General features: G+C 43.0%; 1 protein-coding gene and 1 non-coding gene across 5 annotated transcripts in view; one reads left to right on the top strand and one right to left on the bottom strand.

The window, feature by feature from the left end:
* Positions 1 to 255: 255 nt before the first annotated feature.
* Positions 256 to 17,485, bottom strand: part of PRC1 (protein regulator of cytokinesis 1) — a 23,020-nt gene continuing 5,790 nt past the window's right edge. The window contains exons 2-15 of one of the 4 annotated variants that reach the window (XM_010841050.1): positions 16,010 to 16,142; positions 15,544 to 15,666; positions 13,626 to 13,859; positions 12,863 to 13,033; positions 12,262 to 12,411; positions 11,219 to 11,366; positions 10,294 to 10,430; positions 7,632 to 7,727; positions 6,365 to 6,511; positions 6,059 to 6,166; positions 4,715 to 4,825; positions 3,468 to 3,644; positions 3,101 to 3,142; positions 258 to 1,372 (exon numbers count right to left, since the gene is read on the bottom strand). In XM_010841050.1, the coding sequence (XP_010839352.1) occupies positions 1,301 to 1,372; positions 3,101 to 3,142; positions 3,468 to 3,644; positions 4,715 to 4,825; positions 6,059 to 6,166; positions 6,365 to 6,511; positions 7,632 to 7,727; positions 10,294 to 10,430; positions 11,219 to 11,366; positions 12,262 to 12,411; positions 12,863 to 13,033; positions 13,626 to 13,859; positions 15,544 to 15,666; positions 16,010 to 16,142 (1,849 nt within the window). In that variant the 3' untranslated portion in view covers positions 258 to 1,300. Of the gene's footprint in view, positions 1,373 to 3,100; positions 3,143 to 3,467; positions 3,645 to 4,714; positions 4,826 to 6,058; positions 6,167 to 6,364; positions 6,512 to 7,631; positions 7,728 to 10,293; positions 10,431 to 11,218; positions 11,367 to 12,261; positions 12,412 to 12,862; positions 13,034 to 13,625; positions 13,860 to 15,543; positions 15,667 to 16,009; positions 16,143 to 17,485 lie in introns of those variants that run through there. The other 3 variants (XM_010841051.1, XM_010841052.1, XM_010841053.1) reach the window with 3 other exon arrangements.
* TRNAG-CCC lies at positions 11,810 to 11,882 on the top strand. The gene has a single exon. It is a non-coding gene; the product is annotated as a tRNA-Gly (tRNA).

The raw sequence follows: 17,485 nt of genomic DNA, 5'->3' as shown, positions 1-17,485 counted from the left end.
AGCCATTTCACTCCTGGGTATTTACCCAAAGGAAAATACAGCTGTACACAGAGACTAGCAATGAAAACTTGGGAGTTAGGCTTTTTATTTCTCTCAGGAAACTTTTTCTCAGGACAAGAGATGCTCTTAATTTAGAAACACTCAAAGTAAAAATCATGCTCCTGACTAAAAATTTCTTGTATGTTCTTTTAGTTGTTTTTCAGACAAAAACCAACCAAAAAGTGATTGGGAAACAATGAAAACACCACTACAATATATGTTTCTGAAATATAAGTATACATTTTAATTTAAGAATATATTTTAAAATCAGTACATGTATACGCATGACTAACAGACCAAATCCACACCTGTAAGCTTCCAAGAACCATTTACTGTGCTGACAGTAGTAGGGTACAGGCAGAGGGAGAATAAATAATAGTGCTTCGGGGAGCGCAGTAGTGATCGATAGGGTAGGTGAAGAAGGAGCCTCATCGTGGACGCTACGGCAGGAATAACTCCCCAGGACTGACGTGCAAAGTTCCAGGTCTCCACGACAGGAACAGGAACAGCCCAACCCACCAAACAGCCTCCCTACTTGGCTACGAAGTGCAGAGAGTGGAGGGACTCAGGCACAGGGGCGCAGGGATGGGGGAACTGGACCCAGAAGTTCAGACAAGCATGTGTGTTCACACACCACCCCCGACCCACAGCATCACCCCACATGACAAAACTACACGACTGAACAAAGGCGCTCCCAGCCTCCCTGTCACCTCTTTGGCAGTGAGTCAGGCCATCCCAACTTCTGACACACAGACATCTTCATCAGGAGGAAGGCTGTCCTGTGTGGTGGGGACAGGCCTTTAGGTGAGAGCAAAGCTATTGAAGCTGTAGCGTTAATTGAACATCCCTAAACAAAAAAGATGTTAATTGCTAATTGTAAGTGTACAGACAAAAAACTGCTTCATGTCCCATACCCCAAGGATGGACACAGTCATTTTCCTACTCAAAGGTGAAATATAACAAGCCCTTGATCATGCTTCAGCAAGTACAGTTATGGGGCAGGAAAAGAAATTAAGTTCCATATGCTAAAATTTACACTTACTGCTATGAACTAAGTTTTAATGTATTTCTTGAGTCAAAACCAAATGTCTGAAGACGCACTAAGCTTATGACTTTCACCTGTAACTCATTCACTTCTCTAAGTTAGACTCATGGTAATGGAACGTGTCCAGGCTTTCAAGCATCTAAACTGAAGAAATATTAAAGCCACCCTGTATAATTAGGCACAGAAAACTTCAGAGGGGTGACTGATCAGGGCTTCTCAGGACTGGATGTTGGTTGAATTGAGGATTCGGGAAGCAGCATCAGATTTGGAAGCCTTTGAAAGTTCGCGCTGTTGAAAAATAAATAACATCAATGGCAGTACTGCCCCCTCTCATGCATGCCCTGCCCTGGTGAGTAAGCACGAGTGAATGTCAGCACACAGCCCTCTGAGGGCATTTCTCTAAGATGGTGGGCCCTAGCCCAGCACAGGCTGTGTTAGGAATCCAAGGGAAGGGAATGCTTAGTCACAGACTAAGCAGGTGCGTATTTGCCCCTTGATCGCTTTCCTCAGCCAGTCCATTTTGTTAAAACCTCACAGGAGAGAAATCCCTTAGACTTCACCAAGTACCCTGAGTTGTCAAGCTAGATAGGCAACAAATTTTGTTCTTTTGAGCCCTATATGAAACAATGGGCCAGAGTGTATATCTACCAATCCCTGGGGCTGAGGGCCTGTTAACCTGCTGGTGATTTCATCTCGTGCTGGAGCACATGGTACTAAAGCAGAAGACAAAGCATGGCTGGCCAGTGAGAAAGGACAGGTGTTAGTAGAGGTTAGTCTACTGGCTTCAGTGCTGCCTGGTGGAGCCCACAGCCACACCAGCCCAAACCAGGAGAGCCTGCCTGACTGAGCCAAAGACAGCTATGTGTAAGCACCAAGTGGATGAAGCGGGGCTGGCTGAGCAAACAGGAAGGAGAAAGCTGGACTTTGTGGCCCGCAGTCAGCTAGCCACAGTGACAAGTACCCACTTCTGTAGGTAGAACCACAACAGTCAAGTACTTGATAGGGACTTCTCTGGTAGATCAGTGGTGAAGACAGCTTGAGGTTCAATCCCTGGTTGGGGAACTAAGATCCTACATGCCACACAGCATAGCCAAAATAATAATAAAACAACTCTTAAAAAAAAAAAATAACTTGACAAAAGTAAAAGAATATAAAGTGAGCTTCAGAGCTCAAAATGAGCTGTAGCCTTGGGCAGCTGTCACATTCTCTATTACTGCAGCAAGACAGTTGATGCCCTAGGCTTTCACTCAATATCCCCCACAATGGTGAAGGACAGCCTCGCCTCTCAATAGTTAGATACTCAGGGAAAAAAGAACACATCACTAAGGAGAGGGCACTGCAGTTAAGTGTTGGTAAAAGTGAAGTAGGTTACTAGGAGCTGAAGAGCATTGTGGGGGAAAAATAACTTTCTTCCAGTGCCTCCTATGTGCTTTAGCAGCTCAGTGTGGTAGAAATAGGCAAAGGCAAAGAAATGAGCATGGGCTAGCTCAGAGCAGACAGAAAGTTGGCAGTGCAGCTCTGAGGGGTTAGTAAGACATATACTCCAGGAAATAATCAGCACACAGGCCAAAAACCTTATAGGCAGCACACAGCTGGGGCTCCCCTCCCCACGTGATAGGGCCTTTCCTTTCTAGCACACTGGAGGCCCTTAATGTCACAACTGGGGAGGGTAGAAATTCTCTGTTGTGAAATAACAGGATAAAAAAACTTTGCCTAACTTTAGATGGGGCTGAGAATCCAAGTCTGAACAAGTTAATCAGCAGGTTAGTCTGTTTAGTCAGTCTGTTGGGAACTTAACCCAGATATTTACTATTTTTAGTATTAGGGATTTAGTATTAGTATTTAGTATTTGTATTAGGGATTCCTGCTTCCTTTGTTAAAAAAAAAAAAAATCTTATGATAATACAGCTGAGATTATTGGTTAGTGCAGCCCTGTGCCCACATGGGAATGAAGCCAGCAGATGACAGATCAGCTTGGAAAAGGGACATGGGACATGCAGGGGTTGCCATACAGACCTGAAGCCCAACAGTGGAGCTGTCAGAGAGGGACGGATCCTTCTAAGAACAAAGAATTAAGACAATTACCAAGACTCCACCAAGAGAGCACCAGGGCAGTGATTAGAAAGGTTACCTCCTGCAGCCAGGGAATGGTATTTCTTAAGCAGAAGGATCCAGGTTAAATGTCTGGTTGCTGCTGCCATCTTTCTTCCTGTATACCACCCTTAAACCACCCCCACTTCATGCCATGGTCATGTCAGGAAAGGGATTCTCAGCCTCCAAAGATCTGTCCGAACTAACAGCCTGGGTGCCCCTGGGGAGATACCCCCTCTGCCCCAACTGTGTGCTCCCCAGGGACTGGTAGATACTAGAAAAGGTGAATTACCGCAAACTCAGAATAGGTGCTGGCAACAGAATTAATGCTGAAGTTGCGCCGTGGGGGGGCCGAGTCAGGGTACCCACCGCTGAGGATGCTGCCATTGAGCTCCAGGTTCTCCTTGTTGGCTCCATGCTTGACGGCACGGGGTGTTTTTTTCCCCGAACAGGTGGAAGTGATGACTGGCTGTAGAGAAAAGAAAGATCCTTCAATGTATCACCCTTATAATGACTACACATACACAAATTATCAAAGGCTGACAGACACTGTCTTTATTCATGTGTCTGTAATCCTATTCTTCTGGTTTAACAAATACAGATTCCCAGTGATCTGCAGAACCCTTATCTTGAGCATAGTCTGTAGAATACTTGAAAGACTGAACACGTTTTAGCACACACTCCTCACCCCTCTCCTGGGGTGAGAGTTCCTGTCTGCACCTAGTCATCCAATGTCACTGGGCTGGAACCCACATGCAGGGACCTCACACAGGATCACCGAAGACCAGGCTTTCAATGGAGATTTCAGTTTCTCAGCCATCCCAGTGCTTCCCACAACATTAGTCAGGGCTCAGGATGACCATTCTCTCCTCTTCTCTCATTTAGTCTTTGAGAGACTAGTTAGCTTCCATCTGTTAACTCTCAGCATCTCAATGATAATCGGATACAAGGACCTTAGAAACTGGAACAAGTAGGTGGGGCCTTGTGTGGCTGACCCACACTGACTCCTTTATGTCAGCTCCACCTTAGGCCTGCAGTCCCACCCTCTCCCGGTCCTGCATGACTGACCTTCAACCTACACACAAGGAATGTGCCCAAGCCAGACAAAGTCCCTATCAAGTCTGACCCTTGCCTTCACCTGATACGAAAACTGAAGAATGCCTTTTGTTGAGGCAGGTGATTGGTGGTCTCGAGACCCTGGGAGAAGGAAGACTGCACAGTGCCTATCAGTACAGACGCGCTGCTCCTAGATGTGTCCTACAGATGTGTCTACATCTTAAGCTTTGGCCTCTGTACCCCTTTCAGTGCTTGAGTGCAGATGCAAATGCCTCTGGGTCACTGTCCTCAGATCCTGCCTGTATGTAAATTACCCATAGTAAACTTCATAATTGCACTTTATGAAGCTACCTGCTTTGTTTTTCGGTCTCAAAGCTCCTTCAGTCCAGAGGAAAGTATTCAGTATCTCTGCCTCCCAACAGACCCTGGAGTGCATAGGTCGGGCCGGTGTTGCAGATGTGCTTGTACACAGAGCATACTGACCTTGCTGCCAGAAGGTGGAAGTCGAGACACAGGAGAGCGGTAGACTGTCCCCGAAAAGACAGGCCGAATGCTGCTGTTGGCCGTAGCATTGGACATGGTGGTAGTGTTCAGCTAGAACAAGACACAAGATTACTGACGTGAGACAACGTGCTGAGTAACCCATCCTTACACTACAGAGGAGTGAGGACGGGAAGCAGTCTAGAAAAGTGTTCAGTGTTGCATCCAGCAGGTGGAACTATAAAATGGGACAACCATTTTGTTTCGAAAAGTTAAACAGGCAACTATCCTAAGACCCAGCCATGTCACTCTTGGGTATTTACCCAAGAGAAATAAAAGCATATATCCATACAAAGACTTACACATAAATATTTACAGGAGCTTTATTTGTAGTAGCCAGAAAACTAGAAATAAGCTAAATATCCATCAACACAGGCAACTAGATAAGCAAATTGTGGTATATACATCCAGTGGAATACTGTTCAACAATAAAAAGAGTAACCTACTGACATAACACAGATGAAAAAAATCAGACACAGAAGTATACACACTGTGTGATTCTATTTCTACAAAATGTTAGAAAATGCAAATTAATCAGTACTGAGCGAACAAAGCTGTAGTTGCCAGGAGCTGTGGGGGATGGGTACAAAAAGCAGAGAATATAAAAGGGCAAAAGGAAACTTTGGGTGTGATGGGTAAAAATTTATAACATGTTCTAAAAATTTCATCACATTATTTTCCTAATAAAAAATTAAGTACCTAATATCAAACAATAGGGAACTAGTTTAATAAATGACAGAATGTCAAAAAAATAGAATATACCAGCTAATAATGAGCATATTTATAGAAAGTTTAATTCTCTGAAAAAGCAGAAATCAAAATTATATATTCTGTGATCTCTGTTTTATGAAAATACACTATTTTAAAAACCTTTTTATAAAAGCAGGAAAAACACCAAATATTCTCATTGGTGCTTCTGGAGTTACACACTATAGGTGATTTTTTAAAAAACATTTTATATGTTATAAAGTATGAGTTGAGGAGCAAAGAGGAAAATAGCACTCCATTTATTAAAGAAAAGGTTTAAAAAAAAGAAGGATGGAAGGAAGGAAAGGACGGACTCCCTGGTTTCCTGCTCTAGAGGTTAAGGAACATTAGCTATTCTATTTGCCAAGCATGAAAGTCTTACTTCACACAGTGCCATGGTCACTTGTTGGAATTACAGAATGAACCTCTGAAGGTTTTCATCATTACAGACTGTTGGCAGCTGCCGGCACCCTGAGTTTAATCCGGGACTCAACATCTGACACACATTAGAGCCCAGCAGCTCAGGCAGCTCCGCGTTACCTTGCGCACTTTGCCTGGAGTGCTGGGTGTCGGTCCTCGCCGCTTGGGTGTTCGCGGAGTACTGCCGTAGAGCATCTCTGTCTCTGTCTGCTTCTTGTTCTTTAGTTGCTATGTGAAAGTCAGGGGCAAGAGTGATAAATCCCAGAAGGAAAACAGCTCTGGGATGGGAGCAGAGGAAGGGCCAAAAGTACAACGCTAAAAGAGCTGCCATGAGCTGCGACTTCTTTAGCCAACCTAGAGCCCTGGCAGAGACTATGGGCCGCTCCCTCATTGCTCTTCCCCAATTCCCAAGTTGGGTTCACTTACTCGTTCCTGCTTGGCTCTCTCTTTCTCCAATTGGTGCATCTCCCACTGTTCTGTTACATACTCCATGAATTTCTGCCCATTCACCACAAATGCCTTTGAATGCTCTCGTTCCCACATTTCAATCCTTGCTTTCAACTCCTCTTCCAACTGAGACCAGAAACAAGGACATGTTAATTACATCAAATCTTTGGTGTGAAACCTAAAAGAAATGATTCTCCCAAAGAACGCCTCTTACCCACTCAGAGTATCATTAGCCTGACTTCAGGTAGCTGGACTCATATGGGAACAGGCCAGAGTGGCCAGAAATCAGTCCGAGCATGGTTCATTCATAATACACTTGAAGGTGGGAAAAAGTGAGAACCCAGAGCCTGCCCACTAAAGTTCTGGTGCTGGAAGCTGGAGGCAGCACTGGGGGAACCTGCAACATTAAGCAGGCAGTGTTCACAGAGCAGCACTAGCTAGGCTGCAGCCTGGGATCCACCCTTTACTGGCTCGGAAGAGGTGGGCCAGGTTCTTAAGTGCTTAGTCCCTCAGTTTGCTCATCTGTAAAAATGGAAATAATAATACCAACCTCTTAAGGATGTTGTGACAATTAAGTGAATTAATAAATGGAAAGCACTCTAAGACAGTATCTGGCACTTAATTCAATAAATGTTAACTGTTATTATTAAAATAGAGAACAGTAATGAAGTCCAAAGCACTTTCTCAAAAGGTCACCTTGTGTTATGGGCTCAATTGTGCCCCCTGCCAAATTCATATGCTGATGTCCTAATCCCTAGTACCTCAGAACATGACTTTATTTTAACACAGATGTAATTAAGTTAAAATGAGGTCATAAGGGCGAGTCCTAATCCAACATGACTGCAGCTTTGTAAGAAAATTTAAACATACACACATACAGTAGGAGGACTGTGTGGAGATACAGGGAGAAGATAACTGTGTGGAGGCAGGAAAGAAGCCTCGGAAAACCAGCCCTGCTGACACCTTGATCTCAGACTTCTAGCCTCCAGGACTGAGAAGATGAATTTCTGTTGTTTAAGCCACCTAGTCTCTGGTACTGTGTTGTGGCAGTCCTAAAAACATAATAAAACTTGATATTCAGTTATCAAGGAATACTTGAAACTAGCAGAGCCAGCACGTACTTACTATCCTTGCCTAACCTTTGGAAGAGAATACAGTTTGGGGGCAAAATGATTCAAAGCAAGGGATATACAAAAAGTGAGATATTTTGTAGCCACGCACCAAACATTCTCAGCAACAGTATTACCTTAGGGAGTGTTTTTTGGAGCTTGGCTCTCTGCTTTTCCTCTTTTAGAAGATTTCCTCCACGATTTGTAAATCGACTTGGATCTGAAGCTTTTCTCTGTGAAAAACACATTTTAATTAGACTAAATGCCTGACAGTCAGTCACTTCTGCTAGAATCCACGCTCTCATAAATGGATGCATACTTGTAAGGAGACTTCCGAGTTTTCATCCCCACCCACTCTGAGCAGTGAGACACGGTGGCTTTCTAAGGCAGGGAGTGGGGTGTGACTACTCCCGGGGAGATGCAAGGTCAAACACTGGGGTGCAGGAAAACTACTGTTTCCTTTTCCATCTAAAAAGTAAGACAGGCTTTCATATTTACTGCACAATGTCACTGGCTCCTTTCCTTGGTTCAGAGGTCACCAAAGGGAAATGGGGGGTGCGGGGGGACAAGCAGGAGGTCTACACTCAGAGGGCTTGCTGGTGACTCCCCAACTTGCCCACTCCCACTGTATTAAGACAACACAGCTTAAATGTGCTCAGTGAAAGGGTTTACAGATCATGTGATTTTTATTAAATTAACCCTCACAAAATGGACAAAAAATATAAAATGTTAGGCTTCTTATTCTTTTTAACTTTTCTGTTTTTAGTTACATTCTACAATATATCAGAATAGTAATGTAAGTTTATAATTTATAAATACAAATTAGGTGAATACACTAAAAAACAGGGCAGATAATCAAAAAAGTTTAGAAACAGTCTTGACAATTTGGGGACCAAACTGATAAATTCTATTTCCTTTCCAGGCTGTTTGATTAGTGACTTTCTATAAGCATATCTAAAAGGAATGGTAATTAGTTTCTTATTTTTCCTTAAACATTGCCATGTAAACAAGGGTTGCATATTTGGTTCTTTATTAGCTTTATATATATATATATTTAAATTATATAGTTGATTTACAATATTATATAAGTTTCAGGTGTACAACACAGTGATTCACAATTTGTAAAGGTCATACTCCATTTATAGTTATTATAAAATATTGGCTATGCTCTACAGTGTTCCATGCTGTACAATGTATCCCAGTGGCTTAGTTATTTTATACATAGTAGTTGTACTTCTTAATCCCCTACTCCTGAATAGTCCCAGTTTCCCCCTCCCCACTGGTAACCATTAGTTTGTTTCTATGTCTGTGAGTCTGTTTTTTTGTTATATTATATGTATTAGTTTATTTTCTAGATTCCACATATGAGTGGTATCTTACAATAGTCGTCTTTTTCTCTGACTTATTTTACTAAGTGTAATACCCTATAGGTCCATCCAAGTTGTTGCCAGTGGCAAAATATTCTTTTTTATGGTTGAGCTCTTGACTTTCACTCCTCCTCCTCCTCCTTGCTTTCTACCAGAAGTAAGGAGGAATGGAGGCCTAGAACACCTGCTTTTAAACAGCTGTGTGATCTCACGCAGTTTTCTCTACTTTTTTTTTGGGGGGGGGGTTGGTAAATGGTTTTAATGTTTAACAGCAGGCCAGCTGTGGAGGACAAGATCCCCCAAGGCCCCAGCCCTTCTCCCATGATGGCCTGGGACCTGTGTGTGCTGGCCAGCCCCGTGCCTGCCCTGACCCTGCGGCCCACCAGTCCTAGGGAGGGTGGGAGAGGAAAGTGGGGAGCCGGGAGTTCAGCCTGGAAAGTTCAGGGAAGCAAACACAGGGGCAAAAATATGGAACGCTTCATGAATTTGCGTGTCATCCTTGCGCAGGGGCCATGCTAATCTTCTCTGTGTCGTTCCAATTTTAGTATATGTGCTGCCGAAGCAAGCACAGTTTTCTCTACTTCTGAGTCCTACTTTCCTGCCTATAAACTTGGAGTTAAACTCCGGATTTGCTAAAGGGCTGTTCCAGCTCTATCAGGACTGGTTGGACCTGAGAATAAATCTCATGAATTTCATGCCTGAGGTGTCTCACTTGCCTCAACCCGATCCCAGCTTTGAACTCTAAAATGCTCTAAGGGAACCTATTCATGCTGTCTATCAGAACAAAAGGAATACAGAGTACACAAATGTGCCCCAATAACCAGGCAATTTTCTAAGATAATAGCAAAAGCTTGAACAGTACAGAATGTTAGTTACCCGCCCCTACATCCACTCTTCTCTCCTTCCTTAGAAACAGACCCTGGATTTACCTACGGTAGCAGTTCTCCCAGCCTTGCCAGTAGCTGGTGTGGCATTTAAGTGGCGGTGCTATGAAGAGAGCCTGGGAAAGGCTCTCAGAGGGTGGGGGCAGTGCCTTTTGCGCTCCCGCCTTCACACGCTGTGTGAAACGCTGTGGTAGGAGCTCCAGAACCACCGTGGACCTGAGCTTAGACCCACCCCTCAGCAGTGGAGGAGCTATGAACTGGAGAAGCCTGGGACCCCACAGACTATGGAACGGCTATACCTGCCTTGCACTGCCTACCTCTAGACTTCCTTTATGCAAGAAACTTCAGCCTTATTGAAGGAATTAATTTGGGGTTTTTCTCTTACATGTTTCTAAGCTTGACAAATACAGATGGGTTAGCACTAAATTACAGATGTAATGATAAAACCTGGTAAACAGCAAAGGAAACAGGCTCTGACTCCACGCAGAGGATGCTTTCTTAACACTACACTGTACTCTAAGGAAAACAGACAAAAAGTAGGGCAGTACCTCAAACTCTAAGAAAAGCCTCCAGCTCTCTTCCCACTTCTGGACACCTTCAAAGAGTTCTTTGTGAACCTCATAGTAGTTTCTTAACCGCACGATCTCGGCATCATGGAGCTGGAGCAGATTTTCTGTGTAGTCCTCTGCAAGATACAGGCCCAGTAGTTTTAAGAAATCCCTCCAGTGTTTAGTATCCCAATTCACTAATCCCTCATCCCCCTAAAATAGAAGCAGAGTTTTCCCCCTGACAGTAAAAGTGATACACGAGTAATTGTATGCTATAGATAATAAAAGCCAGGTTTGTCACCATCAGCCGGAAGGACTGGAGACTGACTAAGGTGTAGAATAATATGACTAAGATTCTCAAAACTTCTGTCATCTTTTGCCTTGTCTTACGTTTCTTTCATATTCTTTCTTTTCATGCTGCCCAATAGAGGGCTGAGTCACAGAAAATGTCCAGAAATGTGGAATTCAGTAAAGACAGCAGCATCTTTATATTCAGTTCAGACCAGAATTCCATTGGGCTCTTGGGGGCATACTCCTGGGCTCAAAAGTGGGCTCTGCCGTTGACCTGCTGTGTGTCTCTGGGTTAAGCTGTGCAACATTTATGTGCCTCAGTGTCCTTCCTCATCCCTTAACATGAGTATTAAGTGAGATAATCCTGTTAAGAGTCTGACTTTGCACCTGGCAGCAGAGTAAGCACCTGATAAACCTGAGCTTCACACCTACAGGCAGTCCACAGAGTTATGCTGCTTCAGAGATCCCTCATTTCCCAATAGCATTTGCAAATGCTTATTTGAACAGGAATGGCAATTTATGCTGAATGGCTTGGAAATGTATGCCTCTGTTCCAGAGGAAATACTTCCCAGTGAATGTCTGCGTGTAAAACACAAGTGAGCAGCCACATGAAGAGCGACACTTCTATACGAACCAGAGTAGTAAGCAGCGAAAGCCTGTCTCTGCTCCTGGCTATAAAAACACCTGTCCCAGTACTGAGCCACCTCCACTCGGATTGCCTCAATCACTTTCTTCATGTTTTGCATTTTCAGTTCTTCCAACCGATCCACTTCTAATTGCAGCTAAAACAAAAAGACCTGTTAAAAGTGCTTGTCATATTTGTATATTTATGTAAATTTGCAAAATATTTTCCCCCTTTTTAATAAAGTGAAGTGAAAGTTGCTCAGTTGCGTCCAACTCTTTGCAACCCCATGGACTACAGTCCATGGAATTCTCCAGGCCAGAATACTGGAGTGGGTAGCCTTTCCCTTTTCCAGGGGATCTTCCCAACCCAGGGATAGAACCCAGGTCTCCCACATTGTAGGCAGATTCTTTACCAGCTGAGCCACAAGGAAAGCCCTTTTTAATAAAATTACAACACAAAACCACAGTGGCAAATCAACACTCTATAACAATGATATCCTAGGAGCCAGAAATCTAAGAAACATACACAAAAAATAACAGATGATCAGGCTACTGCCACCCTTTTCTGATGCTTGTCTTAAAAACAGGCTCACTCAGGATTTCCTTGATGGTCTAGTGGCTAAGACTCTGCGCTCCCAATGCAGGGGGCCCAGGTTCAATCCCTGGTCAGGGAACTAGATCCTGCATGAAACTAAGACCTGATGCAGCCAAATAAATAAATGTTAAAAAAAGAAAGAAAAAAACAGGTTCGCGCAAGGCAGAAGCTGGTCAAGACATCAGTGAGTGCTCATGCTCAGTCGCTCAGTTGTCTGTAACTCTTTGCGACTCCATGGACTACGTAGCCCGCCAGGCTCCTCTGTCCATGGGATTTCCCAGGCAAGAATACCAGACTGGGTTGCCACTTCCTATTCCAAGGGATCTTCCTGACCCAGGGATTGAACCCACATCTCCTGCACTGGCAGGTGGATTCTTTACCACTGAGCCACTAGGGAAGCCCCAGAGATATCACACTTGACACCAAAAAGCTGACCCAGTGCCCTTAGGGTTCCTTACCGCTTTCCGGACCTTGGCCTTCGACCCAGTCATAACCGTGGCCACAGCTTCTCTTTCTTCTGCAGGTATTTGCAACCTATCCCAGAGCTCTCGTATCTGAGCACGCAGCCCCTCACACACTGCTTCATTTTGTGATTTTCGCACTTCCAGCTGTAGCAAGGAAAGCCAGTGGTTACAGCAATGACAGCAGCAGAGAGAAAGCCCTCTGGCTTCCCACAAAGATACATCTTTACCCCCATGGAGAAGAAGTCCTTTCACAAGACTGTGAAGAGCTTTTTCATGTCTTCTGAAAACAAACTATAAGGCTGTCATTATGGTAGTAGGGTCTCAGATCTCCAAAATTAGGATTTAAATTTTAACTAAAAAAAAAAATTTTTTTTTCAGTCAAACACTAATTCAAATATCTTAGTTTTTCACCCAAATCCTGAATTTCATATTCTTAGAACTACATATAAATTAAGGTTTTTGTTTAAAAAAAAATATTCAAGGTTGTATTTCATATAATACTCTCTTTATCTTAAAGGAAAAAACCGCAAGTTTTTTTTTCCCCCAAATTGCTGGATACTGTGGAGATCCCAGGCCATAATCTGAGCAACATTACCTGCCGGAGCAACTTCTGTAGTGTTGCAATATTTTCCAGAGATAAACAGAAGGCTTCTTCATCTTCACACACCACGTCTCTTTCAAAGCTTGTGTCTGGCGTGTGCTCTAATTCCTCCATACACAGTATGATCTGTCTCTTTATGTTAACAAACTCCTCACGCCTAGATGCCTATGAAAGAAGATGATTATAAGATACCTGGAGGAAAGTCAAATGACTTCTAGAACATATGAATGTTGACATAAAGCTATGACAAACCTAGACAGAATATTAAAAAACAAAGATATCACTTTGTTGACAAAGGTCCATATAATCAAAGCTATGGTCTTTCCAGTAGTCATGTACGGGTATGAGAGTTGGACTATAAAGGATGAGAACCGAAGAATTGATGCTTTTACACTGTGGTGCTGGAGAAGACTCTTGGAACTGCAAGATCAAACTACTCAATCCTAAAGGATATCAGTCCTGAATATTCATTGGAAGGACTGATGCTGAAACTGAAGCTCCTAATATTTTGGCCACTTGATGCAAAGAGCCGATTCATTGGAAAAGACCCTGATGCTGGGAAAAATTGAAGGCAGGAGGAGAAGGGGGCGACAGAGGATGAGATGGTTACACAGCATCACTGACTCAATGAACATGAATTTGAACAAACTGCAGGAGATACTGCAGGACAGGGAAGCCTGGCGTGCTGCAGTCCATGGGGTCACAAAGAGTTACACGCTACTTGGCAAACTGAACAGAAACACCAATGTCAGCATACTTTTGTTTCCCTCAAAGTTGCCACGTGTTGTCTAAACTGGTTCAGCTCTTCTAAGCTGGGAACTGAGGTGCTGTCGATTTCATAATGGGGCATGCAAAGAATTTCACACAGTTCTTGATCTTGTTCTTGAAGAATTTTCAGTTCTTGTTTTCTTTCCTTTTTCTGTTTCCTCCTCAGTTCCACCTGAGTGCGCAAATCCTTTTCTAGTTGCAAGATGGTTGTCTCTCCTTCTTCCTGTAGGAGACAATGTACCACTGTTAAGGTGCCAAGTGGATTTCTTCAGAGGAGGAGAAAGACAACGAAAAAAAAAGACTAGGATGACAGACTTTTAGTTAAACTTACAAATAAGTTAACTTATTTGTTAACCTAACAGAATATGGCACAGAGAGGGCCCCCTAACAAGGTTCCCCAATAAGGAAAGGTGCCAGGGCAATTTTACCAGAGGTAAAAATGGTTGAAAACCTTGCTTTGAGTTAGCTATGGTTATTTAGCTCCTAACTAAATGTTTATCCCAATAGTCCTAAGAACATCATTTAACCATCCCAATAATCGAAGGTTATCACTTAACCAATAAAAATCCATTTTGTACTCCTTGCTCTACTCCTGATAAGCAGAAGAAAAAAGTGGCAGTTATATGTCCTATAAATTTTATTCAACATTAAACTAGGAATTGTCATATAATTTAAGGGAGATGTACTACTGAATACCTAACTTCTCATCCAATTTCATATCAAAAGTTAAAAAAAAAAAAAAAAAATAAAGAAGGAATCTCAAAAAACAACAAAATTCTGTACAGCAATTATCCTTCAATTAAAATATAAAAAGGACTCTCTGTTCAAAATCAATGTATTTATGCCATTTGTGTTGATATCCAAGTCTGCCTGATTGCTCACGGCTACAAGATATTAATTATCCTTAACTCTTTAAACACAGTGTCCTCCTCCGAGGCTGCCTCCATCTAGATCCCCAAGCAGTTCTTTCTGTAACAGGGAAAGGGGCCTGAGACCTTACTGGCACCACATCAGCCCCCTGTGTGCCGTCCCTGCACCCACCTCTATTCCAGTTACCTTCCCAACCCTCACATTTGTCTTCACTTTCATGATCCCAACACTGATTTTACTGGTTCTAACCAGGGCAATGTTTCGGGGTCCCTCTGTCATTGATGTCATGCTTGCTGGTGTCTGCGTTCATGTCTGACTCGTGCTGGAGCACGGGACAGCAAACTCTCAGCAAGAAACACAGATGAGCATCCCTGGGTTTGACCTCACTCTCCTGATATTCCTACTATGGAAATACTTCTTCTCACGTGGCCACTATAGCTGGTTCAGTGGTGTGCAGCTTTCAAGTATGAAAAAATCCACAAAGGCAGGTTTTGGGGGTAACTTTCCCTTATATCACTCATCACTTTTGTTTCTTAAGTAGCTCTTCACCTTCATGCATTGGAGAAGGAAATGGCAACCCACTCCAGTGTTCTTGCCTGGAGAATCCCAGGGACAGGGGAGCGTGGTGGGCTGCCGTCTATGGGGTCGCACAGAGTCAGACACGACTGAAGCGACTTAGCAGCAGCAGCAGCTCTTTTCATTTTCTTTCAAAGAAAGAATGGAATGATATCATCTATTCCTCTTTTAACTAAGCTCAGAGTTAAAAAAATTTTTATGTCCTACTAATTGATAGGAATAGGAAATTTGTTTTTGACTAAAACATTGCAACACTTAGGTGTTTCACCTCTCAACAGGGCAACTTATTTATATAAGTGAAAAAATGGCTTTGCTGGAACCAAGTAACTAGGCAACATGTTCCACCCATTTCTTATGTCCAGTATCAGCCCTACAAGGAAACTTTCCACCTGGAGCTCCAAATCAAAGTTTTTCCCTAAGTCTCAGACCCAAACAGGATCCCCTGACACCCTGCCACATACATGAAAAGGCTCGACATTTAACTCGCTGCACAGAGTATTCAGCTCTTTTTGACAGACGGCTATGCTTTTGATAAGTCTTTCCTTCAGGCTTTCCTCTTCAGCAATCATCATATCCAGGAGGTCCTATGAGAGAGAAAACAGTCCTATAAAAGTTTTGGGTTTTCCCCCATTAACGTCAAACAACACTAAAAACCTCACAGTTTCAAAATTTTAAGAAAGGACTTAAAAAAAACCAGGACTTCCCTGGTGGTCCGGTGGTTAAGACTCCATACTCCCAGTGCAGAGGACCCAGGTTCAATCCTTGGTCCGGGAACTAGGATCCCCATGGCTTGGCCAAAACAAACATGCAAACAAAACCAAGAGGAGCCTGTGACACCCTAGCGTTGCTTCTATATGCTATTTTAGATGAGACACCAACGTCCTTACCCCCGTCCCACTGCAGAGAGGCCAGTGCTACTAAACTCACCTTGATGTGCTTCTTTACAACCTCAGTTCTTTGTAACCGCTGGTCCTCTGGAATGCCAATCAATTCCCATATTTCCCGAAGGTGATTCAGGGCTTTCTGGAGACATACTATGGACTCCTCTGCCAGCACCTCACTAAAAAGCAAAAGAGAAGCCAGCTACCTGAGCCACTGCCTCCAGTCTAAAAACTGTATTTACAGAAACTAAAACTAGTTTCTCAGTGGGCTCAAGGCTAAAAAAATTGGAAATAAGCATTCAACTTAATTCATCTTTAACTAGTCCCCTATCCTTCCCTCCACAAACACCACAACCCTGGAAAAGCAAAATCCAGTATCATGTTACATTGTAGAAATCCAGTCTTACACTGTGTAAATTCAATCTTTTGAATAATACTCAGAATCTGGACTTCAATCGATGATTCTATCTACGGCAGTATAGTATGGAAAAACAGACAAAAATGTCAGCTCCTATAAAACAGCTGGAAGTTTATTGCAAATTTGTTATTCATCTTTTTCCCTTCCAGTTTTATTAAGCTATAATTAATATACAGCACTGTATAAGTTTAAGGTATACAGCACAATGACTTGATTTATATACATCATGAAGTGTTACCATAATAAGTTTAGTAAACATCTATCATTTCATATAGGTAAAATATTAAAGAAATTTAAAAATTATTTTTCTTACGACTAGAACTCAGTATTACTCTTTAACAACTTTAATAAATAACACACAGTGGTGCCAATTATATTGATCATGTACATTACATCCCTATTACTTATCTTAAAACTGATTTATCTGGACTTCTGTGGTGGTCCATTGGTTAAAAATCTGATTGCCAGTACAGGGGAGATGGGTTTGGTCCCTGCTCTGGAAGGATTCCACATGCCATGGGGCAACTTAGTCTGTGCACCACAACTACTGAGCCCATGCACCCCAGAGCCCGCACTTTGCAACAGAAAAGCCACTGCAATGAGAAGTCTGTGCACTGCAATTAGAGAGTAGCCCCAGCTCACAGCAACTAGAGAAAGCCCACGTAGCAACAAAGACCCAATATAGCCAAAAATACATTAATGAAATACAAATTTTTTAAAATCCTGACTTATCTTATAACCTTCTCACTGCCCTCATCCAATTCTTCCTTCCCCCTACCCCCAGACTGGTAAGCTAAAACTAATCTCTTTTTCTCTTAACTTGCTTGTTTCTGAAATATAATTGACCTATCAGTTCAGTTCAGTTGCTCAGTCGTGTCCAACTCTTTGCGACTCCATGAATTGCAGCACACCAGGCCTCCCTGTCCATAACCCCCGGAGTTCACTCAGACTCAAGTCCATCGAGTCAGTGATGCCATCCAGCCGTCTCATCCTCTGTCGTCTCCTTCTCCTCCTGCCCCCAATCCCTCCCAGCATCAAGTCTTTTCCAATGAGTCAACTCTTCGCATGAGGTGGCCAAAGGACTGGAGTTTCAGCTTTAGCATC

The sequence above is a fragment of the Bison bison genome, unplaced genomic scaffold, assembly GCF_000754665.1.
Source record: "Bison bison bison isolate TAMUID 2011002044 unplaced genomic scaffold, Bison_UMD1.0 scf7180017864155, whole genome shotgun sequence".
In the NCBI taxonomy this organism is placed as follows: Eukaryota; Metazoa; Chordata; class Mammalia; order Artiodactyla; family Bovidae; genus Bison; species Bison bison.
The sequence above is the reverse complement of the archived record's forward strand: the minus strand, read 5'-3'. Positions and strand labels throughout refer to the sequence as shown.